General features: G+C 43.9%; 1 protein-coding gene across 1 annotated transcript in view; it reads right to left on the bottom strand.

Moving 5' to 3' along the window:
• HYDIN (HYDIN axonemal central pair apparatus protein) overlaps positions 1-26981 on the bottom strand; it is a 234138-nt gene that overhangs the window by 7184 nt on the left and 199973 nt on the right. The window contains 17 exon segments of the mRNA XM_060253816.1: positions 23-173; positions 1768-1931; positions 2411-2623; positions 3031-3250; positions 4003-4283; positions 5303-5461; positions 6236-6434; positions 15864-16033; positions 16694-16915; positions 17451-17658; positions 18094-18241; positions 21308-21473; positions 22064-22199; positions 22909-23121; positions 23595-23829; positions 25204-25319; positions 25908-26068. Coding sequence (XP_060109799.1) covers positions 23-173; positions 1768-1931; positions 2411-2623; positions 3031-3250; positions 4003-4283; positions 5303-5461; positions 6236-6434; positions 15864-16033; positions 16694-16915; positions 17451-17658; positions 18094-18241; positions 21308-21473; positions 22064-22199; positions 22909-23121; positions 23595-23829; positions 25204-25319; positions 25908-26068 — 3162 coding nt within the window.

The following is a 26981-nucleotide window of genomic DNA, read 5'->3' as shown; positions in this document are numbered from 1 at the left end:
CCTTTGCGAGATGGATGTCTACCTTTGCACAGAACATTCCTTCCTTATAAGAGAAGAAGGTGAGCTTGTGATCCTTCTTGGCAGAGGCGGGCACGTCAATATAATCCAGGGTTTTCAAGGTGGTGGTCACTTCCAGCCGCTCTGGTCTTATCATGTCTACTGAGACACGGAACCTGGGAAGGGGTGGCAAGGAAAGTGGGTGCCAGCTTCTCACACACACCCCTTTTCACCTCATGCAGACAGCAAAACACATCGCTACACTCATCCTCCAGACAGGTGGCTTTCCTCCTGCAAGCCAAACCTCCTGCTTTTTACATTGAACCAAACATCCACAGACATACCCTCTCTCCTGCAGAGCTAGCCTCTTTCCAGCAGCCCTCAGTACAGGCCAGTAGCTATGGGGGGCCCCTGCCTCCTGACTTCCTGTGAAGGCCTCCCAACTCAGGGTCCCAACCTGGTGGAGCAGGAATGGAGGTCAAGAGGTGGCCACAATGGGTCTTCATGCTGGCCCCGCCTCTCTCTCCCTTCCTGCTCAGCTGAGCAGAACGGGAGAGGAGAGACAGTGGGTCTTTGTGCTCTTAAGGGGGGCCAACTGTGAAAGCAGCAAGACCCGGCCTACTGACCACACCTTTTAAAGTGTGCGTGTGGGGGGGCTTTTTTAAAAGTTCAAATGCCCCCCAATTTTTTTAAAGCCCCCCAAATGAAAAAATCCTGGCTATGCCCCTGCCTCAGTACCTGTGCTCTGGGGGGCCAAACTGAAATAACAGAAATTCCAGCACTCTGATGAGTTTGTAAAACATAAATTGCACATGGAGGTAGCCACAAGGAGCACAATCCTACCCCCACCCCCTTTGGATCAGGGCTCCACACAGATGTGTTGGGAGATGTGATTTTCATGTTTGTTTTAACCCTTTAACAACAAGTGGATTATGTGCATCTCCCTACTGTTCAGTTTCAGATCTTGTTTTAAAGGCACAAAAAGCAGGCCAGACTGTATTTTCTGGTCAGTTGGCTATCTTGTTCTCCTGGAATTTGTTTTCTTTCCATTTCCTCAAGTCAACTTAGGGCAAAAGACTATCCCCTCCACCCCACAGACATCAGATGGTGGTCCTGAATCGCACTGAGTCCAGTCTTTCAACTTAGAAAAGCAATAAATTTGTCACCTCAGGTATCCTAAGGGCCAAACTACACATGACAGTGTCTTCGTTTGGCTGCCACAGGGACACTGTTGTCATTTTAAAGTGCCATGAGGGCCCAATCCTGACTAGGCCCATAGCACAGTACTCCCCACACCCTGGGCAAGCCTTTTCAAGGACCAAAATAGTCGCAGAATGAGTCTTGATAAGGTGGTGGAGGAGAGAGAACTTTGTGTCATTTTAAAATCACTTTTAGAAGGTGATGGCATCTTCATGGCAGCCATGTTTGGCCCTTATTTGGGAGGAAAGGCAGCATAACAATATTGTTAGAATGAAACAAAGTGTGTCCCAGCTGTGAGGGACAACTTTGCACTTCTTATTCAATACAGCCTACATAAAGGATGGCTGGGAAGCCACAAGAAGATGTTCTGATTGGTTCATTGCACAGTTGTACCTTCTGTATATAATCCCACTTGATGAACTGCTAACAAACTTCCTCTTTATCACTGGCTGTGGAGTGGATAGGAGTTAGCATACTGACACATTTCTGCAGGAACTAGCCATCTCTGGGGCATTCAACCCATCTACTGAAAGATGTATTTCTTTTGTACAGCTATTAAAGACTTCTTACCTCTGTGGCTTGTTGAGCCAATTGGAGATGGGAAACAGCTCAGTGTAAGATGTTTTACATGGAACTTCCCTCACGATGTTCCCTGAAGACTTGGGAGGTTCTGTGGTGCCTTGTAGGAGGTACAAAAGCCCTGTCCCATCTGGGAGTGGGAAAAAGACGGCGCCCTACAAGAAAAGTTGGCAGCAGTTGCTTTCAGCCCTGAACAGAATTCCTTCCAGTCCCCAATATGGCCAGAGTCTCCCATGAGATACGTCTACTGTGGATAGCCTTCCCAGAACAATCAGGTCCACTTTAGCATCCAAGAACGTGACTTTCATGCCATGACTACCCAAGCTTGGCCTTACTGCAGAAGACAGTGTTGCTGAAACCAATGTTCCCCCTTTTTTGTTGGCATCACTCCCCTGTCCTTTTGGTTGAGTGCCTGGCCCAACAATCATTGCCAGATTCAGAATTGTCTGCCATATTCTATAGAAATTGCTAGATAAGAACGGAGGCAGGTTTGCAAAAGCAGCATGTGGAAGTAGCCTAAGATTATTTGTGCCCAAGCTAAAGGCTAGGTTTCTGTGCAGAGTGAGCCCTGATTCCCTGGAAACACTAACCTGGGACCCAAAACTTCTTTCTCTTCCCTTTACAGCTTGCATACCTGATCCTTCCTGCCATCCACATTCATGGTGAGAGGCCTGTAGGTGACTTCATAGGGCTTGTTTTGCTGGTGGGCTTCCACCCTAATGAACTCTGGGCCTTTCCACTGCTCGCCCTCAATGATGGGCCGCAGGGTCCATGGCTGGTTGGTCCGGTTGGACAGCATGATGATCTGTGTGTGCTTTCCACGCACCTGGCACTGGAAATTAACCACCTGCAAGAGAGAGTTTGTGTATTCTTCTCCAGATGGTCCCACATTTAGGTTCTAAATATGCCACAAATATTTCTCTAGACCTTGCACTCAGTCTAAATCAGCAGAACTAAGCAGTTCACACCTTCCTCTCAGATGCAGTTTCACAGCTGGATTCCCAAGTCTGATCTATCTCTACAAAGAGAGAAGCAGGCCAAGTCAAGAGGCTTTTGACTCCTCCCTGGGAGCCAGGAATGCTGATGCACGCTACTATGGGAAAGCTGGGGGTGTGGATCCAGGCTTAGAAGGTATTTCCTAGCCTGTTTCCATTCCCACAGGATGAGAACAGCCTTTTTGGAGAAAAGCTATGTCTCTGCTTCTCCAGTTCCAACCAGGCTGGGGCCACCCCTTTCCCTTCCCCTGCCAGTCACCTCTTTGACTGAGGGGACTCCCACGCAGCACCCACTCAAAGTGAGCTTGAGGGGCTCACTGCCTTGGATGTGGCACAGGAGGTTGTCATAGCAGATGTCCTGGCTCTGTTCATAGGGGTGAAAGGTCACTTCGAAGGCGACGTCCATTCCTGGAGAAATGTAGCCCTCCACAGGTTTGATGGAGAAATCTGGCTTGAAGTGCTTCACATCCCATTTAAATCTTGTCAAGAAAAAAAAATAGGAAAGGAAAGCCATTTGTGGATATTCCTTGACACTGGGGAAGCCTTGGGATGACCATTATCATACAGTAACATAGACCATCCCCCAGAAGCAGCTCCAGAAGTGTTGTGTAATTCCTTGCTTAGCCTCTCTTGCTGCCTCCCCTTTCTCTCCTTTGAACTGTTTCAAGATGTACAGCAGAGAGGGAGGTAACGAAGGCAGTTAGCAGGGAGGAGAGGGACTACAAGCTGCAAGTTGCTGCTGTTGCACAGGACAAGAGATGAAGAAGTGAGGAAAGACATTCTAATTGGACAGATTTCTACAAGTGCTGGACTTTAACTGATGTAACTGATGAGGACCTGAGTTAACCGGAAGCAGAAATAGCTCAATCACAAGCCCCCAGAAAGTGTGGCAGTAGAGACGATGGGGCAGGATGGGTTTGGGAGAGGGTTCATTTGTAAATAGAGGTGGACCTCAACCCAACTGCCATTGTTTAAGGAGATTTTACTTTAAATTATTTCCTGCTCCCCTAGATTTTTTTTGAACAGGAGTCAAAACAGAAATTTGTGACAATCAAAAGCTTGCGTAGCCTACAAAGTGTTTTCTTTCCTGTAAAAAGTTACAAATGATCATGCTGTTATGCTGGGTGGACTGAGGTGGAGGGAGACTGGCCACATACAACACAAGGCATAGTAGGAGCAGAACTGGAAAAGCCAAATGAAAAGAGCAACTTGCAAAGACTGCTGTATTTACCCTACTCCAATGTCCCCTGTGTTCTGCATCATGATCCGTCTAGATGCCTGGCTCCGCTGCACCACCGCACCAAAAGGGATATGATTCTGGTCCAGGCTGACTTCAATGCCCTGAGAGCAACCTTGCACAACAAAGAGGGATTGCAGAATTCCATAGCACTCAAGGAGGACCTCCTCTGTGAATTGCAGGATCCGGCTTTTCGGGCTGAAAGTGACCTCCACGCAGCAGGTACTTCCTTTGGGCTTCAGTCTTATTTCAGTAGAAGGTGACATAGTCAGAACCTGCCCAAAGAGGGGAGAATTTTTAGAGCCCTAAATGCCAGCAGGGGAGCATTCCCACAGTGCTCAATGGCCCACTGTTCAACTCCCATATGCCTTCTAATTCAGGGGCAAGCAGAAGGCAGATCAGGATCCACTGGTAGATCCAGGGCAGAGTCATCTTGGATCTGCTAAAGCTGTTGACTCAGAAGCCCCAAGAGGGATCTTCATTGTCCCATATTCCCTGGTTTATATGTCATCCTCAGGCTGTGCCTGTTATTCTTTCTCCCCTTCCAGATTTCCCAAAAGTTTCCACATTGTGAAATAACCCTGTGAATTCCTTATGTGGAGAAGAGGAGAATGATGTATGCCACTTTGGGTTCCCAATGGGGAGAAAGGCAAGGTATAAATACTTCTTTACCCAGAGAGTGCTTAAAACTATGGAATTTTCTGCCACAGGAACAGACAGCTTTAAAAGGGAATTCATGGAGGATAGGTCTGTCTGTGACTGAGGGGAACTTCCATGTTCCATGAATCCCAGTGCCAGCCCAGGAAACAACATCAGGAGAGGGTCTTAGCCTCAATGCCCTGTTGTTGGCCCTCCAGAGAAATTGGTTGGCCAATGCCCTGCTGTTGACCCTCCAGAGGAGTAGATGGACCACAGGTCTGATCCAGCAGGGCTCTTCTTATGTTCTATAGGCAAAATGGCTATGCCCCCCAGGCAGCCATTTTGTAAGTGGCTTGCCTCTGGAAGGAGACGTTTTGCAACTGGCTTCAGTCAGTTGACCCTGAAGTTTCTCCCTCTGCCCCACACTTGACCTTGAGGCTTAGTTCTCACTAAAGCACATCTGGACTGGACTATTTCAATGGCAGCACGTATGGTTAGATGCAGCTCCATACAAAAAACTCCTTCTACAGTCTCTCAAGGGAAATCTCATCAGCCTGCAGCACTCCTTTTACTGAAAACACGTTTCAATGCATACCACATGATCAACGCCAGGTAATCCCATGGCAGAAGAGAAAGAGGGGTTGGAAGACCTTACCTTTGTTTCCTGCAACTCTGGCACAGTAGACATAAAACTAAGATTGAAGCAGACAGAGCAAACACTATTGTTCACTAAGGTAACTGTCTTCTTCACAGTGTGTCCTGAAGGAACAGCTCCAAATTTCAAAACTTTGCTTGAAGGTTGCAAAACATCAATCTGCAGTCAATGAAAAGACACAGCAGGGGTTACAGCAGCAGAAAGTTACAAGTAATGGTGGAAACTGACGAGAAGGGGGTGGAGAAGAACAGGAGATGGGGAGAAGGGACTATGGTGTGACTATAGATCTCTGTCTATATTACAAACTTCATTTTCTTCCAGGAAATCAAAGCATGATGCAAAAATTATTGATGTACTAAACCAGGGGTGTCAAACATATGGCCTGGGGGCCAAATCAGGTCCCCCCCCCCAAGAGCTCTTATCAGGGCCCCCAGCAACTGGCTGTCATCTGCTTCCTTCTCCCTCTCTCTTGCTTCCTTCTGCATCACAGCTTGCTTTGCCAGGCTTGCTCAATCGCACAGGAGCTACAAAGCAAAGCCTCTGTTTTCTCCATTGGCTGAGGCTCCTTCCCCAGGAGACCAGGAGGTGCAGGAGCCTCGGCCAATAGAAAGAAGACAGGCTTGGCTCAGTAGCTCTGCTGTGCAACTGAGAGAGCCTGGATTGCATGTGAGAGATACAAAGAAAGCATCTTTAAGGCCAGTGAGCGCTAATGTTTTAAGCATGCCTTTGATAATCTAAAGTGGAATTTATGTGCCTTGAGCTCACTATATTCTCAGACCTGTGAAAGGAAGCAGTCTGGTAAGGCTCTAAACGTAGGAAAGCACCCTAACCCTAATCCTTGGGCAACTGGTTTTAACAATCCAAAGCTGACTTTGCCTCTCATAATAACAGATTTTTGGAGCCTGAAGTTCTAGGCCTCTCATATAATCTCACCTTCATCTCAATTCCCTTTCCACAAACTTCAACAATCCTTTGTAAGAGCCCATTGATTTCAAAAGTGACAGATTCATGGTAGGAAATGGCCTCTCGAGGATAGAAGGTGAATGGAATCTCTGCTTTTCCTCCAGGATAGAGCACTTCACCATGGAAACCCACCTCAAGGTAAGGTGTATTGCTGAACAAGCAGTCCAGGCTGTGAAGAGGCCAGAAGAGACCATGAACAACATTTTTCCCCTCACTTTCAAGGGACTTTTATTAAAAGTTTTAAAAAAACCTATAACAACAAACAAACAAATTAGCAGCACAAATGATAAACTATGAAATGATACAGAAAAAAGGGCCATAAAGCTGAAAACAATCGAACATGTTCAGAAAATAAGAACTTTTGCCCAAGTGCAGATAGCAACAAAAAATTGGCAAAATAGACCTTTACATTAGATTTATGATGTCATAATAGGAACCAGGTACAAATGACCTTACAATACAATTATGCTTGAAAGATGCTTCAAGAAAAGGTAGCCATTCAGATAACAAGTTTTTGGGACTATAGGATTGACTGTGGTATTGACATTATCTGAAATCTTATCCATAGCATACATTTCCCATATTTTTGTATACCAGAATTTTAAATGAAGCAGGCTGGAAGATTTCCAGTTCTTGGCAATCACCATTTTTGCGGCAAATTAGGATGGCAATTAAGGATCTACTTTGCCGTGGGATTGAAACCTCTGACCATAAATCTAACAAGACCAATCATGGCCTTAAAGGTATTTTATATCCTGTGATAGATTTAAGATGCAATAATACTTTAATCCAAAATTCTTTAATTGTTTTACACTGGCACTAACAATAAATATAACTACCCTCCTGTCCACAAGCTTTCCAGGAGCTGGAAGGATACTGTGATTAAATGTGATGCAGTCTCTTGGGTGTCATGTACCATCGTAAAAGTAATATTTGGCTTTGCATTTTAATGTCAAGGGAACTGGAAGTTTATACTGGGGATGACAAAATTTGTCACTAGTGCATGAACAACTTTATTAGAGAACATCAAAGAAATCCTTCTGCCTGGCCACTGACTAATAGGTCTGAGCCCTGTTTCATCTAAGAGATTTAATGGAAAGCGAGTTCACCGTCTGATGATGTTTTTCATCTCCTGAGTAGCTCTAATCTTTGATTTTGCAAATCATCAGATTCTGTCGTGCCTGCCCCAGACCCCGCCCTTGCTAACTCAGAGCAGGAGCCACCTGAAACTGATCAGGCCACACCGGGCCCCAGCAAAGCCCCCGCCCTTGCTAACTCCGAGCAGGAGCCACCTGAGACTGATCAGGCCACGCCCGGCCCTAGTGCATCCCCTCCTGAATCACCACCTCCTGTAAGCCGGTTACGTGAGAGGAGGCGACAGGAATTCAGAAACAGACGGAGAGATGCACGCATGCGTGGGAGGAGAGATCTCAGCCCAGAGTACTAACAAGTTAACAAGCCAGCACAGTATATCTGTAGCCCTGACCCCAAGGCAAACTGTGCTGGCAACGAACGACCTACCTGGGACGTGACTACGCTGCACCCTCTTGCTTGCTGCAAGAACCCGTGTGACTCCTGACCCGGCCTGAACCTTGGACTTGGACTTCTGGACTCTGACTTAGCTTTGTGGACTGACCTAGGTAATTGGCGTTGTTTTCCCTGGCTTCCGACCCCCTGCATTCCTGCGACCAAGCTTTCTGTCTTCTCCTTCGGCCGGACTGATTTACGGTGTTGAAATAATTGGACTGTTTAACGACCACCCCTGCGCTCCTCCCCAGCCGGCTGACAGAGTCCTGGCCAGCTGCCAGACGTCGGCCGCCGGCGTTCCTTATCTGCACACCCGGGCCGTGACAGATTCTGTGATGTTTCCCATTCTAACAGCTCTTCTCAGAGTGCATTTGGTTGAAACATTATTGCTGGCATCTTTATTAACTCTGGGGTAGGAAACTGGAGCATGAAGGTAATCTCCTTAGGGAACTTCTGTTCAGCTACCATGGGACAGGGAGGGACACATAATCAAAGGATAGGCCAAATTAGAGAGGGTACTAGGGTCTGTTTCACACATGTGTACTCATAGGGCGTTTTCGCACTCACCTTCAAGTGGCGCGACCACCCTCTTCACGCCGGAGGATCTGCAGGGATTTCGCATAAGAAGCGCCGGAGCAGCCAAAAGAGCCGGCGACTTCCGTCGCAAAAGCCGCTCAAACGTTTTCCTGCTTCTTGGCGGTTTCCGTTTGAGCGGGTTTCGTGACGGAACTTTCCGGCTCTTTTGGCTGCTCCGGCGCTTCTTATGCGAAATCCCTGCAGATCCTCCGGCGTGAAGAGGGTGGTCGCGCCACTTGAAGGTGAGTGCGAAAACGCCCATAGTTTGCTGATAGCCAACCAGCACAAGTAAATTGGCCCTCACAGACGTATCACTTTCATGCCACATCAGGGTAGATTTCTGCCTTCAAAGGAGGCAGCAGCCTCCACAGGTGGAGCAGACAATGGGGCATTGGACCAGTGGTAACACTATCCTGGCCACCACATCAGGGCTCAGAAGATCTTGAAATCTCAAGCCCAGGGGATTGTTTCTGGGATGTTTGCAATTAAAGAAAAGCTTAGAGGTAGACAACTAGGAAGCCATGCCCTCAAGAATTTAACACAGCTTTGTAATATTTCAAACTTCTGTTTTTATTGATTTAGCAGATTCCTGTGAAGTTTTGTGTCGATCTTGAGGAATGGAATAGTTTGGAGAAATTGCTGGATTGTATTTTTTACTCCTTGATGTTTTAAAACTGTTTCTCAGAGTCTGAAAGCTTAATGTTCATGATTTTTACTGTTTTATTACATTGTTTAACTATGTTGCTTGCTGCCCCAGGAACCAAACTGGTTGTGTCACTGGACAGAAGAACTTAAACCAACAAACCACATGTCCTTTCTCCCACCCAACTCCAGGGATCTGGAGACTCCAGAGGAGTCACATTACCCCACAACCACCACTTTTACTTCCTGGTCATCAAGGGGGTCTGCATGGCCCTTATTGGCCAGTCTGTTCATCCCTGACCACTCCGTAGGTTAGGAGCAACCTGGGGAACAATTGGACACTGCTGGCTTTGCAGCCCCTCATGGTGAGTTGCTTAAGGCGGCACACTAAGAGGTTTCCAGAGGCCCAGGGTATCTTTCCCGACACAAATGGCCTGCGAGGGCTACAGAAGCTTCCAAGTCAGGCTTTGATTTTCTGTGGTTGATAGGCAGCTTTGCTACTTGGTTCCTATCATGTATGGAGGAGACCAAGACCTCTCATTGCTGCCGTGTTGTTTATTTTTTTACACTTGGCACCGACTTCCGGGGGGAACCACGCATGCGTCAAATCGGTTAAGACGCTCCCAGAACGTACTCCCGGAGAAATTTGCTATTAAGCCATCGAAGAAGAGATAAACTTCTGAAAACAGCTTGAAATATTTGTGAAAGGAAGCAAGACCTGGAGGGCATCAATCAGAGTGAGTCTTTGGAAGTGTGATTTCTTATCATCTCTTTACTCTCCGCTTCCTGGGAGGAGGCCAGAAAGCGAGAAGAGAACATGGCGACTAAAAAGGAGCTGAAGGATTTAACACAGCTCATTGCTTCTTCAGAACAGAATGTAAGGGGCGATATTAAAGCTCTTAAAACAGACCTGAGACAGATGGCCATAGAAATTAAGAACATAAAAAAGGTGGCTGATAAGGCAGCCAAAAAAGCTCAAGTTAATGAAGACAAAATTAAAGAGCTAACGAGCAAATTAGCGTTTGTAAGCGATCGTCAAAGGAGAAGAAACATTCGCTTATCAGGCATCCCTGAAGAGATTACACAGAAAGACCTTGAATCAAAACTACTGGAATGGCTTGAGCGATATGATTTAAGGATACAAACGGAAGATATAGAAAGAGTACACAGATCTCTCCGCCCCAAGCCAAGCCTGGGAGCAAAGCCAAGGGATGTTATTATGGCTTTTGCAAGAGAGAAAATAAGGGACAATATTTATAAATGTTTGAAACTTCAGAAGGATTTACAGTTTGATGATAATAAAGTTATAGTAAGACAGGACCTCTCTCCAGAGACACTCCAGCAAAGAGCAATACTAAGACCTTATACGCAAAGTCTTGTTGAAAATGGAATATTATTTTCATGGGGCTACCCGGCAGTGATTTTGGTTTTTAAAGAAGGCAAGCTGCTGCGAGCTAAAAATCCAGAAGAGGCAAGAAAAATGTTGGAGAGATTGGGAATCAACATGAGGCCGTTAGAACCAGGAAATGTGGAGGAGCAAGAAGACGAGCAACAGGAACCTTGTGAGAACACTTCAAGTAGCAGTGAAGAAGAAGGAGAGTCGAGTCAGACACTGCAAAGCAAGCCAAAGCGTTTGAGAAAAGACACTGGGGGCTCTTAGTAATGAGAGTCTCCAAGGAAACTTAATATTGCTTTCAATTTACTTTAAAAAAAAAAAAATTTTTTTTTTTTTTTTTTTGGAATAAGATGGCTTATAGAGAAATATTGAAATGAGTTATATTAATTAGATAGGGAGGAAGGGAAAGGAACGTGGACCCCAACTTAGCAACGAAGAGGTCAGGAGGTTATGCCACCTGTACACCCTTTGAGGGTTCTTCTTCGGGGAGGGGGAAGGGGAAAGGTAGTGACCATCAAAGTAAGAGAGGATAGAAATGAGCACATATGTATGAAATTTACAAAGGAAAATGGTTGAGACAATTAAAATATTATCTTTAAATATAAATGGGTTGGCTTCAGATTTAAAAAGGTATAGATTGAAAAATATGCTAAAAAAACAGGGAATAGATATAGTGTGTCTCCAGGAGACCCATAAAGGTAAAAAAGATAAAAAACCCCTACTAAATTCTACACTATGGGAAACAAAGGTGGAAGCAAGAGGAACTAGGAAGGCAAGAGGGGTAGCGATACTTACACATTCTAGCTTGAAGTTAGAAGTACTGGATCAAATATCTGATTTAGAGGGAAGATATGTTTTTTTGAAATTTAAGTTGAATAGTAGGAAGTTTACAATAGCATCTATCTATGCCCCAAATATGGGTCAGGTAAGCTTCTTAAATAAGGTATTCCAGAAATTGCAGAACTTTTATGAAGGGGATGTGGTAGTGGCAGGGGATATGAATTATGATTTTAAGAAAAGTAAAACCTTGAAATTTAAGAAATGGAAATTGAAAGATGTGTTCACATATGAAGGGAACAATTCTCAACCTACATATTTCTCTAATAGATTTAAGACTTTTTCATATATAGATTATATTTTAGTAAAGGAATCAAATGAGTTAGAGGTGATGAAGGCAGTAACTGAGCCATTATGGATTTCGGACCACGCTCCTTTAAGGGTGCAATTTAGAATAAGTGAAGAGAGAAAAGAGTTTACTTGGAAATATAAGGCATATCTGCCCTTGACAGGAAAAGATCGGATGGACTTAAGAAGGGATATAGAATGCTATTTTAGAGAAAATAGGAATTCAGCCACAGAAGGAGTAGTTTGGGATGCGGCTAAGGCAGTTATAAGAGGAGCTTATATAGCTAAGGAAATTAGAATTAGAAAGGAAAATAATAAGGAAAGAAGTAGGATAGTAAATGAGATTAAACGAATACAGAAAGACCTACAGGGAAATTATAATAGGCAGTCATATGAATTATTCAAAAAACTTAAAAAAGATTTAGAGAACTTGGATTCATTATCTATGTGGAAAAAGGATATATTAGTTAAGAATGAGTACCATAGAATTAATATAAATACAATGAGAAGATTGGCGAATTATTTAAAGATGAAAAAGGAAAAACAAAAAATTGGATGTATTAAGGGAAATGGGGATAAACAATTTTTTAAAAATGCTCGGATAAGAGAGGAATTTGCTACATTTTATCAACAACTATTCAATTCGGGAGAAAACCAAAGATTCGAGGAACAGCTAGATAATAAATTAACGATAGAACAGAGAGAGAGCCTGAATAAAGAAATTACTCGGCAGGAAATAATAGAGGTATTAAAAAGGTTAAAAAACAGGAAATCCCCTGGTTTGGATGGTTTTACGGCAGAATATTATAAAGAAATGGCAGAGTTAATAATACCAGAAATGCAAAGTCTATTTAATTATATTTTAAAAGGGGGGAAAATACCAGATTCATGGAAAAAAGCTGAAATTTTACCAATTTTGAAGCCTCAGAAGGATCCCCTAGAAATAAATTCATATAGGCCAATTAGCCTGATGAATCAAGACTATAAAATATTTACAAAAATTCTAGCTAATAGACTAGAAAAATATTTACCAAACTTGATTAAGGAAGATCAATATGGTTTTGTTAGAGGTAGATTTATTGCAGATCCATTGAGAAATATATTGAATGTTTTGTTCTGTAAGGATAAGAAAACTTTGGCCTTGTTAAAATTAGATGTGTATAAGGCGTTTGATACGGTAAATCACAATTATTTAATGCAGGTATTGGAAAACTTTGGTTTTGATGGGCCCTTTTTAAATGTTGTAAGGGAAATCTATAGGGGGGGTAAAGCAGTAATTAGAATAAATGATGGGCACTCTAGAGAAATTTCGATACAGAGAGGAGTAAAGCAAGGTTGCCCATTATCTCCTTTGTTATTTGCATTAGCAATTGAACCCCTAGCAGATAGGATACGAAATAGTGGTAGAATTCAGGGATTTCAAATAGGTAAGGAAGAATTGAAATTAAACCTTTTTGCGGATGATATTTTGTTGACAATAAGTAATCCACTGCAGGCAATACGAGAATTGTTAGTTATTTTAGAAGATTTTAAGTTATGTTCGGGACTTGGAATAAACATTAAGAAATCAGAAATAATGTTTATTAATGTAGGTGGGGAAACCAAGAAGGCAATATTAGCTTTAACGGGGATGAAATCAGGAGTTAGCAAAATTAAATATTTAGGAGTGTATCTTAATAAAAATATAGAGAGGCTACAAAAAATGAATTATAATAAGGTGTGGTCAAAGATTTTAAAGAAATTGAAGGAATGGAAGAACAAAAATCTGAGTATCCTAGGGAAAATTAGAGCAGTAAAAATGTTTATACTCCCAAAGCTGCTATATTTATTTCAAGTACTTCCTATAAGATTAGATCAGGAAACGATAAGGAAATGGGATGAACATATTAAAAATTGGGTCTTTGGTCGGAAAAAAGCAAGAATACAAAAAAAGTTGATATATATGCCCCAAGATGAATTAGGATGGGGAGTTCCATATTTACAAGCTTATTATGATGCAGTTCAGTTGAAAGCACTGATGGAGTTAGAATGGAGGAAAGGGGATAAATGGGTAAGACTTGAATCTGCAGTCAATAAGGGAGCAGGTAGTAGTGGAATTTACACGAGAGAGATAAAAAAGGTAATGATACAAACCGAAGGTCCAAGAAAAATAGCTTTAATTGTGTGGAAGAGGTGGAAAAAGATCTTAATGCCTTTAACCTCGAAATGGACCCCACTTAAGGATATCTGGGAAAAAGAGATGAACCCAAAATTCTATGAAGAGCTGCAAAGGGAAGACATAATAAGAGTCAAGGATTTGTACAATAGCCAAGGGGCCTTATTACCACTTCAGGAGTTGAACTGTAAGATAGGGAAACAATATTGGTTAAATCTAATGGGATTATATCAAACAATCCGACAAGAAAAGTATAAAGATGCTATTAAAAGAGATGACAATTTTATAGAAAAGGCACTATATGTGGATGAAAGGAAGAAAGGACTGTCAGGGATTATTTACCTTGAATTGGTAAAAGATAAGGAGTTCATGTATAGAACCTTAAAGAATAAATGGAATAAAGAAAAACAAATAACTGATGAGGAGGTGAATAAGTTAATGATGAATTTGAAGAAAATTAAGATAGAGAAATATAGAGAACTTGAAAGGAAGATAATCTTGAAATGGTATAGGACGCCGGCTCAATTGGCATATATGATTAAAGGGATGAAACCAAATTGTTGGCACTGTAATGCAAAAGAAGGGTGGTACTCCCACTTATGGTGGGAGTGCCCCAAGGTTATAGAGTTTTGGGGGAAAATTCGGGGAAAAATAGTGGGGGCATGTAAGTTTAATATTGATATAGATGGGGAGTTGTTATTTATGGGGGTACTGGAAAACAATAACATTGAGAAACAAAACCAGAGCATTTTCAAAGCAATGATATTAGCAGCACATGCAGTGATAGCATATGGTTGGAAGGAGAGCTTAAAATGGACCCTGGAAAGATGGAACAATTATTTGTATGAATATATACAATCAGACATATTAGAATGTTTAAAACAAGATAAGATATGGGATAGAAAAATTGAAGAGATAAAAGAGAAATGGGATATATACTTCTCATGGGTATTTAAGGGGGAAGCCAACAAAGCTATATTTGAAAAATTGGGAAAAGTGTGCTCATGGTTAAAAATTTAATTGTAACTTTAGTATGGTCACTTGGTGGGGGGGAGGGATATAAATAGGGGTAAAAATGGTGTCATAAGAGAATTGGAAATGTATTCTATGTAATGTAATAATTGAGACACAATAAAATAAAAAAAAAAGGAAAAAAAAAACTTGGCACCGACTTCCGCGTGCATCCCCTCACCGGCTGCCCTTTCCTTTTCCAACCTCGGGCTTAAATCCCCTTATCACACCTGGTCTTCCTGGACCCTACACCTGGTAGCACTCAACCTCATTGGCTCTCAACCCCTTAAAGGCTGCAACCCTTTTCCCCATCACAGTTTCCACATACTCCCTTCACCAGACTCATGCTTCCATGCTGGGTTGCCAGCACTAGGCTGGAAAATACGTGGAGATTTGGGGGGATGAAGCCTGAGGAGGGTGGGATATGGGGAGGGGAATGCCCTCAATAGGGCATAATGCCATAGAGTCCACCTTCCAAAGCAGCCATTTTTTTCCAGATAGAATAATAGTATCATAGAGTTCAAAGGGACCTCTAGGGTCATCTAGTCCAATTCCCTGCACAATGCAGGAAACTCAGAAATACCTCCCTCTAAATTCACAGGATCTTCATTGCTGTCAGATGGCCATCTAGCCTTTGTTTTAAAAAGGTGAGTTAATCTCTATCACCTGCAATCCTAGGAGATTTCTAGCCATTACCTGGAGGTTGAGAATACAAACTGAGAGATGTCACTATAATGTCACTACAAAAAATACAAGCTAGTGACCAATTTGCTAAGAAATATATAGAAACCAGTCCAAATGTCCAAAACATGTACATTCAAGTCCCAAAGTAGTGTGGTGACAAGCCAATCGATTAAGTACTTGTTTCTTTCCAGTCTTCATCAGACCTGGGACCAATATTGATTCAATTATATATATTCTTTACATAATTTTTTAAAAAGGGGACGCAGAGCGTCTCCAACAGCAATTTCTTGGCGCAAGAAGCCTCATACTGAGCTGTAGCCAATGTGAAATTGCTGTTGGAGATGCTCTGCGTCCCTTTTTAAAAAAAATCATGTAAAGAATCTATATAATTGAATCAATATTCTCAGAAAAGAGAATTCCACTAATATTACTGTGTGCAGGGAAGGCCCAGCCCAGTCCTGGCCGACAGCTCTCTGGCTTACCTTACAACTTTGTCATCCTTATTTGTGATTGTCAGGACTCGTTTGGGAATGGGCATCCCAGCATGGTAGATGAAGCAGTTTCCAAAGTCCACTTTAGTAAAAGAGAAATGGATGCTGGGAGATACAGCCGTACCTCGGAGTGCACAAACAAACGTGGGGCCATGGCTGATCTGTGAGGAGAGAAAACACCAGAATCTTGGTTGGTCTTCTTGATATGAAAAGCTAATTCAGGAGGGCAAGAAAGACAGGGAAGAACATATTGGCCAACTGCAGCACCTTGCTGAACAACTGGGTTTCCCCCCCTTTCCTATTTTGGGTATTGCTATCACACTTGGACCTGTGGCCCATAACGTTTGATGAGCCAGCTGTAGAATACTGGACCAGTGTGCTGAGACAAGTTTGTTGACTCATTTGTTGGTGTATTTATATTGACTTTTCCTTGTTGTCGTTAGGTGCTTTGGGAAAACATATACAATGAACATTTCCTGTAGAGAAACAGCTTCTGACTTCAAAAAAAGAGGCAGATCCCCCTGGCTGTTTGGTCAAAGGAAAACAGAAGAGCAGAAAGGAGGACACAGTCCAGGAAAAGGGCATGCAGCATGTGAAACATCCATTCATAGCTTTCTCCTGAAGTTTTACAGAACAGGCTGGTTTCTGCAAACAGTGAGTAGTCAGTTAGAAATGCCCTATGAACGATTGCCATTACAGATTCTAAGTTTCATCAGTTTTGAAGCCTAGGAGGAACCAAACTTTGCTTTCTGGTGGTATCACTGCAATATTTTACCAATATTCTGCTAGCACAAGGAAAATGCCACAAAGGCCTTTCTTACTTGTAGTCTGAGCTCAACATCCTTTAAGGTACATGTTTTCAGTGGGTGGAATGACAATACGCTCTCTATTCGTTCCCCGGGTTCCACCGTGCCACTGTTTGGAGAGATGGCAAAATATCGCTGCAATGCTTTAGTGTTGTGGAACTCCCAGGTGAAGGTGAAGTTAAATTTCCCAGTGTTCAGGATATAGAAGGTATACTGAGCATAATCATTCACTTGCATCTGTCCAGGGAGCAGAGGGAAAGGAAAGTATAAATAATTAAGCACTACTGCAGATCCACTGAGCAGGAATAATCAAGTATAAATAATCATGCACGGCTGCAGTTCCACTGAATACAAGCCCAGCCTGATTGCCCAAGACTCTCACCATCAATTTAAAAATTAAACTAAAGCAAGTTGTGAAGCCTACTAAATGAACCTTCTGTTGTGGGGGGAAGTTCCAGAACACAGGAGCTTTGTCAAGGAGTAACCAAGCACTGTTCCCATGGAAGATGTTCAAGGCAACCTCAGCTTCGTTTCCACAAAACTGATGTTCAGGTACCTGCCATCTGACAAAGGCTGCTTCTTTAGAAGTGGGGATGGGTGTGGTGGGTTGGAGGTTCCACCATATTATCTTTTAACAGTGTCATATATTCTATCCAATTCTCATCACTCTGGAGAAATTAGATGGCTCAGGAAAAGTTCACAGGTACTTTTGGAGTAAAATGCCACCACTGAGCGAGTGAATGAGAGCCTTTAGTCTCTTCTGCTTTCTCACCTGTTTGAAGTGGATAGTGTTCACCTGGTCAGGGTCCAGCTCAATAGTCACATTGTGACTTTCATCGTACTTCACAGTCAAGTTCATGGTGTGGCCAGTAGCTTTAACATTCAAGCAAAGTGGGTTGCACTTCCTGTTGACATCGCAGATCAGGTTAAAGTTTACTTCCCCTTCCAGCGTTGGCATGAAGCTGATATTAACAGGAAACCTGATAAGAAAGTATGGAGCATGCTAAGAAAATGCTTCAACTCATGATAGCCAGATCCTGCAGGATGCTGACCATAACAAAATATTTTTGGTGCTGGAGCATTTCTATTGCTGCAGGGCAGAACATGAGTGATGAGGAGCCAAAAGCGAACCCCACAGGATCAGAAACAAGTGTTCTGAAGCTAAAAAATGTGCTTTTTCTAGCTGCAGAATCTTAGAGGGTTTTTTTTTTGGTTTTTTAAGCATGTAAAATATAACAACTGGAAAACCTGCAGTGCTTTGAGATGTATGAAGACCCTAACACTTGGCATGCAGATACGCAGAACGAAAGCAAATGATCCAGATCAAAAGTTTACTATCTTGAGTGCAAGGACAAGATGGAGCAAAAATAAATACAGAAAGGGCCTCTTATTGTATTGGGCAACTTCCCTCGTACCTGGAACAAGGCGAGATGGAGCCTTCCATGGGCTGTACTTTCAGACAGTTGATTCGTCCCTCTGAAAAGCGGGAGCTCTCTCTGAAAGTAAAACTGAAGGTTTCATTCTCATTGTTGATAATATTGATGCTGTCACGTGCCTCGTGTCCTTAGGAAGGTCAAAGGAACAATGCAAGTTAAGCTTTTGTCAGTACACACACACACACATTGAGTGATCTTTATTCAGAGACTCTGTTGTTGGTTATTTGTAAAAGAAATGCAGAAGAGACTCTGTTATTTATTTAAAGGTTAAAACTATAAATTGATTTTTTTTAAAATAGCTGGAAAGAAAAAATAGCAGAAAAAGCTCCCCCGTGGAAAACAGGCCAAATTGTAACACATTGTCTTGGCCAAGCACAGGGAGTCTCCCCCCCTTAGGGAGTGGCGAGGCAATCATGCCACTCCCTAAGGGGTTTCTAAGCTTCTGCAGCGGCGGAGGCAACCTTTGTTTTTGGTTTCAATGAGTACCTATAGGGCACGCCACCGTTTTTGCAGGCTTAAAGTTGCGCCTCTCGAGGAGGGGTGTCATGGGCCAAACTGCTCAGGAAGCCGCCTAAGCCTGGCCACGTCCCCAACTTCACCCCCTCCTCCATTTGAGCGCCGCGCTCCGCCTCACTTTCACCCACGCTCGGGTGCAGTCCTCAGGTGCCGCTGCCCTCAGGCGGAGCAGCGCTCGGGCGGCCCCCCGCCCACATAACTCCCTTCCGCTGTGGCGGCGCCGGTCGTATGTCGGCGCAAACCCTTCATGCACCTACGCAGCGGCTCGTCTGCTCCCAAAAGACTTTCCACCACCACCCCTCTCAATTGCGCTGTTTATCTTCCTTGTATGCAGTTTTTCAGTATTCATAGGGTTAATCTGCACTGGTACCTATTTTGTATTGTCTTTTTAAAAAAACGTTGTGTCTTTTTTCAATAAAAGATCATTAACTCACTGAAAGTTTCTGTCTGATTTCCTGGCATGAGGTTGAACCCAAGCTGACTTATGGAGACTCGATAGGGTTTTCAAGGCATGAGATATTCAGAGGTGCTTTAGTTTAGTTTAGTTTATTTCTATCATGCTCCATTTTCTTTGCCATTGACTGCCTCTGTGTCATAATCCTAGTATTCCTTGGAAATCTCCCATCCAAATACTAGTCAGGCTTGACCCTGCTTAACTTCTGAGGTCAGATTAGCCTGGGCTATCCAGGTCAAGGCTGCCTCTGTAGCCACTTAGTTATAGACAGGGTGTCATGGGTACTGGGGGCCCTGCAAAAGAAGCCGAGCCTGCAGAAGAAACTGTGCCCCTGCCACCTGCACCAGTGCCCCTGCCTCCTGCTGGAGAAGATCCAAGCCCCCCTGCCTCGCCCTCTCGTGTGGCTCGTGTGCGTGACCGCCTTTGTCAGGACCTCAGGGATCGGAGGAGGGCGGCACGCTCACGAGCAAGACGCTCCCTGAGCCCTGAGTTTTGAAAGGATTCTGGCCCTTCTAGGAGTGAGGGTGCTTGAGTCTCAGCAGGATCCTGGCTGCCCTCTGAGTCAGCAATTAGCCCAAATGGGCAACAGACAGCAGAGGGCTATATAGCTGTGGGCTTTGAGAGAAGGCTTTGTGGAAGCAACTAGTCACTTACCTGACGTTCAAGCATCCACTTCGGCTTCTGACTTCGGCTTCTGGACCCCCTGACTCTGGCATTGACTTCTGGACCCCCTGACTTTGGCTTCTGAACCTCTGACCTACGATACCTGGACTGTGATTCGGTTTTGGCGCTTTGGACCCTCCTTGCTACCCAGCTACAGACCTTGGGCTGCCCCTGGACTTCGCCTGGCCTGGCCCCAGCCCGTGACACAGGGCTTTTTTAAAAAAGCAGGAACGCACAGGAACGCAGTTCTGGTTGGCTTGGTGGCAGGGGTGTGGCCTAATATGCAAATGAATTCCTGCTGGGCTTTTCCCACAAAAGTCCTATGTATGACAATAGTGATGCCAGGGGGTGTGGCCTCATATACAAATGAGTTCTTGCTGGGCTTTTTCTACCCAAAAAGCCCTGGTTATAGAAAATGTTGATACAAGCTAATTGGTACAAGTTTCTTGCCACGATATCGGATAATTATCCCATTACACTTTCACATTGGAAGAAGAACATGCTGTTTGACATTATACCAAGAAGCAACAGAAATGAACCCTTCCCGCCTGCCCTATGTTTTAATTGTTCTTCTTATGTGTTGGTATGTGTACTTGGCTTTTTTCGTAGAACTCATTTTATAACTCATTTGCATATTAGACCACACCCCCTGATGTCACCATTGTTTCACACAGGTTTTTTTAATAGAAAAAGCTCATCAGGAACTAATTTGTGATTTTTGAGAAAGGTAACTATTTGGAACTGGCTTTCAGTTTACACGGTACTTCACAGAGTAACTTAAGCAGAAAACGCGAATGTACCCTTGCCTCAAAAACCTTACAATCTTGATTCCAGCTATAGGAAAGATACCCAAGGAGGGGCAAGGCAAATGTTATTTCCATATCTGCTCAGTATTTTAGATTTTCTTGTAGTTCTACACTTGTGTTTTCTCCAGCACATTACATTTAATTACTTAACTTTTTCAATTCACAGAGGATTAAGATACAACCCCCCAAAAATATCAATTGAATTCCTTTAATTGTAGTCTTACTGGAATCTCAGCAAAGTCTTATCTGGTTAAACTAGAATGACCATGGGAAAGAAGGCTGCATGGTATAGCCTGATCTCGTCAGACCCCAGAAGCTAAGCAGGATCGGTCCTTGAATGGGAGACCACTAAGGAAGACTCTGCAGAGGAAGGCAATGGCAATCCACCTCTGCTTCTCATTTCCCTTGAAAGCCCCTTGCTGGGGTTGCCAGAAGTCAGCTGCAACTTGATGGTACTTTACACACACACATGCACAGAAGGACCATATCAGGATATCCAAATAGAGAAATCTGTTTGACAGAAGGCTGGCTCCCCAAACTGTGGAGCTGTGATCTGGAAAGCAGCCCAGACTTAGTGAGGGAGTTGCTACATGTCAGCAGGGCCCAGTGGATTGACACCATAGATGTTTGTGTTGTCAACGCTCTTTGCTTTTCTGCTCCAATAATAAGCACAAAACGCTCCTCTTGTCAAACAGCTTCCTTGGGCTCTATCACTGAATGAAAATAAAAGGCCCCCACCCAGGACAGCCCTTACCAATCAAGACTGAGTGGAAGTTGATGTGGTGTCTATCCAGAGACAGAGCAGGGTCCGTGGTGTGGCCCACCAAGAGGAATGGGACAGAAATGCTGTGTTCAGGGATTGTGAAAGTCCAAAAGGATTCTGTGATGCCCAGATGTTTGGAGAAGAATTCAAATATGACCTACAGATGAAAAGACAGACATATCTTTCTTTACTCAGCAGGCTGCTCTGGAACATGCCTGCTTGCTGCTTTTGGCATTGTATTACCACTCTCAGTCTGATCCAACATCCCTTTTAAAAATGTTAATTACAAGAAGTACAGAAACAGTGAACATTATGCAGCAGTTAGAGGGTTGGATTAGGATCCAGGAGACCCGGGTTTGAATCCCTGCTCTGCCTTTTGCTAGATAACAATCTTGCTGGGTAAATTTGGGCCAGTCATATACTTCTAGCCTAGATTACCTCATGGGGTTGTTGTGAGGATAAAATGGAAAAGGGGAGAGCACTGAAGAAAAATGGAGGAGAGAAGGATACTAAAAGCCACACTGGGTCCCCATTCAAAAAAAAAAGTGGGGTACAAATGAAGTAATACTAACAAACCCATGCGTCTCTGGTCATGTAAGCCACTTTTATCTTGTTTAAGGGACATCACTGAAGGAACAAGTAAAAGAGATGGCCACAGAGGAAGGATCAGAGATGCAGCCTGTTGGCCTTGAAAAAAGAGGCTGTGATTTCAGCCTGACATTTTCCTCTCTGCTGTCTCCTGCTCACCTCTACTCTTTTCTCAGATCGGAGCAGACCCCTCTCAGTAAAGCAGACAAAGGCTCGTTCTTGTCTGTCCTCCTGTTGCTCGCAGGTCCACTGGAAATTGTAAGGGGCATTGGTGGGGTTCACAATTGCAAAGCTCCTGGCCATGACAAAGAGGGAATGGCATCACAAACTCTACTTGGGTGCTGGTCATACAGTCATCTGCTTCACACACAACTGATGAAGTAACACAGTCATATCTAAATGCTTCCACATATCACAAAGACCTTAACACAAAATGTCTTCTGCAGAGAAATTAAAAAATAGTTTGCAGTTTAATAATTTTAAATGTTATCATTCATGCTACCTTTAATACTTTCATCACCTATTATAATAAAATAGCCTCCAAAGAAGTAACAAGGGTGTTCTTCACTCTTATTTGCTTATTTACAAGAATTTTACCCTACTTTTCCGCCCTCGGGGGGCCACCAAGGCAGGCATCAAATTAAAACATACACATTAAAATGTCATCTTAAAATCCATTCAAACCAACATGGAAATACATAATTAAAACAAGTTAAAAACAAAGCACAAAAGATAAAAACAACAGCAAAAATACTGGCCAGAAAGGAATAATCACTAGGGAATGTCAAACACAACAAAAAAAAGTGTGCAATGAAAGAGAAAAGACAGAACTGCAATAAATTGCTGCTCCAGTCCCACAAACTTTGACCTCAGGTCTGAAATTGGGTGACACCTCAGTTGAGCTAGCCAAAGCCAGTTTGGCTTCTCTAGCTGGTGAGAATCACCCAGTATGTCAATGGATTTTCCAAGTCAAACGCTGGAATAGAATGCCAACAGATGCTCACTTGGTATTTCTGATGTGCACTCCTAGCGATTTGAATTCAATCACTTTTGTGCTCAGATCCAGGGCTGCTCCCCCAGGTCCTCGCAGGTCTGAATTGCGTCTGTTTGCAGTGATGTAATCCGACTCTTCCAGCTCAAAATGGCAATAGGGGAGGAGGCTCTTCCCCTTTACAGTCACCACTGGGCCTTCCTCTTCAGGCTTCAGGTTACAAATGCTGAGAAGAAAAAAGTCCGGCAGTATCAAGGAAATGCCAAATGGCTTCTGGGACATCCCACCTATCTGCTTATATACTATGTTCCCTTTTCATATGATAAATAAGGATAGTGAATCAAGTGTGATTATATTAGGCCTCTCTTGGCACAATTTATATTAGGCCTCTCTTTCCTCCTCCCCTTCTGTAATTTCCTGTAATAAGGGTGTTTTGTTTCTACTATTGTATCTGAAGAAGCACGTTTTTAAGGTTCCACTGGGTTTCTGTTTTGTCTTGCCACAACAGACTAGCATGGCTGCCCCAGTGGAATTATCACACGTTACAACAGCAATAAACCCAAATCAAATTCACTCGATTCCACTTCTCTTCTGCGTCAAGGCTGGGCAGGCTTGTGCCATAAAACATGAGCAGATGAAAAGTTTAAACTTGCCACCCACATTCTCCCCCATGTTGCCACTTACATGATGCCTGTTTACCTGCAGAGAAGGCGACCTTCAAACTCTCCAAGTTCCTGAGGAGAGAATTTCACGTGGAGGACCTGGGAACTCCCAGCGGGGATGATACCAGAACTGGGCTCCATGTAGAATGGGGGGCCGGGTGTTGTTGGGAGCAGGTAGGAAGAAAAGCTCTCCAAAACACTCCCTAGCTGGCTAAGTGGTCGGCTGAACTGGGACTTGACGGAAAGACCCGATGGAGCAGATGGAAGTTCCCCTGTGGGGAAGGAAAAGTCTGTTGAAACAGTCATTTCTTGTAAATGAATGCTGCTGAGTGATCTGAACACCTTTCATTTATCTACCACCACCACCCTCCCTTCCATCATGTGTAAAGCAAATCCCATCTGCCAAGAAAGTCATCTTTCTGGGACTCTGGTACAAGTTTACCATAGCCAGTGTGCCTTCTTTCTGATGGGGGCAGTAGCAGGCACTTGACATGGAAAGCAGAAATTTGGACCAGTTTTCAGACTCTTCTGTAAGGGATCTCAAAAGCATGCATAGGAAATATTACTGGCCCTGCTTCCCACCCCTCCAACACGCTCTAAATGTGAAATGTATGTCCAGAAGGATCTGAAAAGAAGAGAGAGGGTCATGTGGCCAGCACAGTGCAGTAGTCTGAGTTTCAGACTAGGATCTTGGTGACTAGGGTTGCCAGTCCCCAGGTGAGAGTGCGGGATACCCCGATTTCACATGCTCCTTCCAGCCACCAGCCAGTTGGCCAGCAGGAGAAACACCACCCTCAACATCACTGATATGATGATGCCACATGGAAGTGACATCATCATGTTGGCGATGTCATGCAGGGATCCTCTCGTTTAAGGACAAACTTACCATAGAGTTTTGTCCTCAAATCAGAACATGCAGCATAACATCACTGACATGATGTCATGTGTGACATCACATGGTGACACTGTTTGGGGTGGAGCCCCTCCCTCCTCCCAGAAAGCTCTGTCCCACCCCCTTGCCAGTAAGACATGAGAACCTGGCAAATCTATTGGTGACAGGTTTAAATCTCCATTCTCCCATAGAATCTTGCTAGGTTACCTTGGAATGGTCACATATTCTCAGCCTAAAAAGATAAAAGGTAAAGGTAGTCCCCTGTGCAAGCACTGAGTCATTACCAATCCATGGGGTGATGTCACATCATGACATTTTCTTGACAGACTTTTTACGGGGTGGTTTGTCATTGCTTTCCCCAGTCATCTATACTTTACCCCCAGCAAGCTGGAAACTCATTTTACTGACCTCGGAAAGATGGAAGGCTGAGTCAACCTTTAGCTGGCTACCTGAACCCAGCTTCCGCCAGGATCAAACTCAGGTCATGAGCAGAGCTTGGCCTGCGGTAGTGCAGCTTACCACTCTGCGCCACGGGGCTCGGTATTCTCAGCCTACCCTATCTCAAAGGGTTGTTGGTAGGATACAATAGAGGGGAGAATGTTTTAAGAAACAAACAAGGTGTCAGAAGCAGCTGGGTTAACACCACAAATTGAAGACTCTGAGGAGACCCTCACAAAGCAACAGAGGGCTCTGAAGTTCCCAAAGTAGTGGAATATTGGTGGGTAAGAAGTATGCTAAAAGACAGCTGTTATACCTTCTGGGCTTGTTGGCAAAAGCTCCTTAGCAAAGTTGACTGCCCTCCCGCTGTCCTCCATGACCACTTTCCAGAAGTATTCCAGCTGTACATTCCCGGTATTGAAAAGTTCCAATCTGGTAGTGCCATAACACAGGAAGAAAGAAGGTGAGAAATTAACTTTTTAAAACACAGAATTAGGTTGCCTACAGTGGTGCATAAACAAAAGCACCCTCCCCAAAGGGGGCTTCATCCTCCTTGGAGTTGGATTCAAGTACCACCGGTTCTGCTGGTCACACCTGAACCAAACTGAACAGAGCACTAATGAGCCGATGCTTTTGATATCACAAGTGCCCTCTGCAGAGCAGCTTTGCAGATTTAAAAAAAATGGTTTAACTTAAACAAACAAATTGACAAATATAGTTTTGCTTGGTTACACCAATGAGCAGTACTTTGAAGGCTTGGGGGAAAAAAACACAAAGCAACCTAAAGCACAGTGAGAGTCACAAGAGAAATGGCTTCAGTGGAATCACACATAGGTTGGTAGGGGTGTGTGTTGTGCACATATGGGTGGAGGCAGCAGTGCTTACCTCAAAGGATGAAAGAAATACAGTGAGTTCCATTGAAATATACCCTTGTTGGCAGCCTAGAAAACCCACCTTCAAATCAAGGGGGAAATGCATGAAGGCAGCCTCTGAGGAAGTTTCTATGTGCTTCCGACTTACTTGAACACTCGCGTTTGGAAGAGCAGTGTCTCCTTGAAGTGCACAGGGTCCACCTCCATCTTATACTGGGCGTAATCAATGGTGGCGCTGACCTGAAGCTCCAGCTCTCGTCCACTGTCTTCCACAACAGTGTGAACAGGCTCAGGGTCAGTCTCTATCACCTAGACCAAGAGCAGAGGAATGGACAATCACAAGCAGCCCAGAGAAGATCTTAGAATTGCCCAGTATGGTGTACCATCTAAAAGTGTTGGACTCATAAAAGGGGCACTTGGTTTCAATTTCCTGCTCAGCAAATGGAACTCACTGAGTTGTTGGGGGTGACGGGGGGTGGTGGTGCATATTGCCTTGGGCTCCATACAGAATAAGCTGTTCTACAAGATGAAGTTGGGTTCCTTATTCTCAGTTTCTGTTTCTTTATTTGCAAATCCTACCACAAATATTGATGACATCCCAGATCTTCCAGAATGGAGAAATCTTACTGCTCAAGGCCCTCAAAGCAGGGTGTCAAACATGTGGCCCAGGGGCCGAATCAGGCCCTCGGAGGGCTCCTATCAGCCCCCCAACAATTGGCTGTCATCTGCTTCCTTCTCCCTAATAGCTTGTTTTGCAAGGCTTGCTCAGTCACACAGGAACTACAGAGCAAAGTCTCTATTTTCTCCATTGGCTGAGGCTCCTCCTTTGCTCTCTCAATTGCACAGCAGAGCTACTGAGCCAAGCCTCTCTTCCTTATATTGCCTGAGGCTCCCCCACCTGGTCCCCTGGGGAAGGAAGGAAGGAAGGAAAGAGACAGAGCTTCCTTTGCCCAGTTACCTGGATCCCATTGGAGAGATACAAAGAAAGCACCTTTAAGACCAAAAAATGTTAATGTTTTGAGCATGTTTTAAAGGTTTTTTTAATCTATGTGTTTGTCTGTGTCCTTTATAAAGTTTATATATCTGCTACCTAACAGGTACACATATGGCCCGGCCTGACATGGCTCGGCCCAACAAGGTCTCATTTATGCCAGATCCAGCCCTCATAACAAATGAGTTCGACACCCCTGCCTTAAAGGGTACAAAATCATGGAAAGGAAGA

This window comes from Heteronotia binoei, chromosome 14 (genome assembly GCF_032191835.1).
Source record: "Heteronotia binoei isolate CCM8104 ecotype False Entrance Well chromosome 14, APGP_CSIRO_Hbin_v1, whole genome shotgun sequence".
Lineage (NCBI taxonomy): Eukaryota > Metazoa > Chordata > Lepidosauria > Squamata > Gekkonidae > Heteronotia > Heteronotia binoei.
Note: the sequence above shows the minus strand (reverse complement) of the source record. Positions and strands in the feature narration are given on the sequence as shown.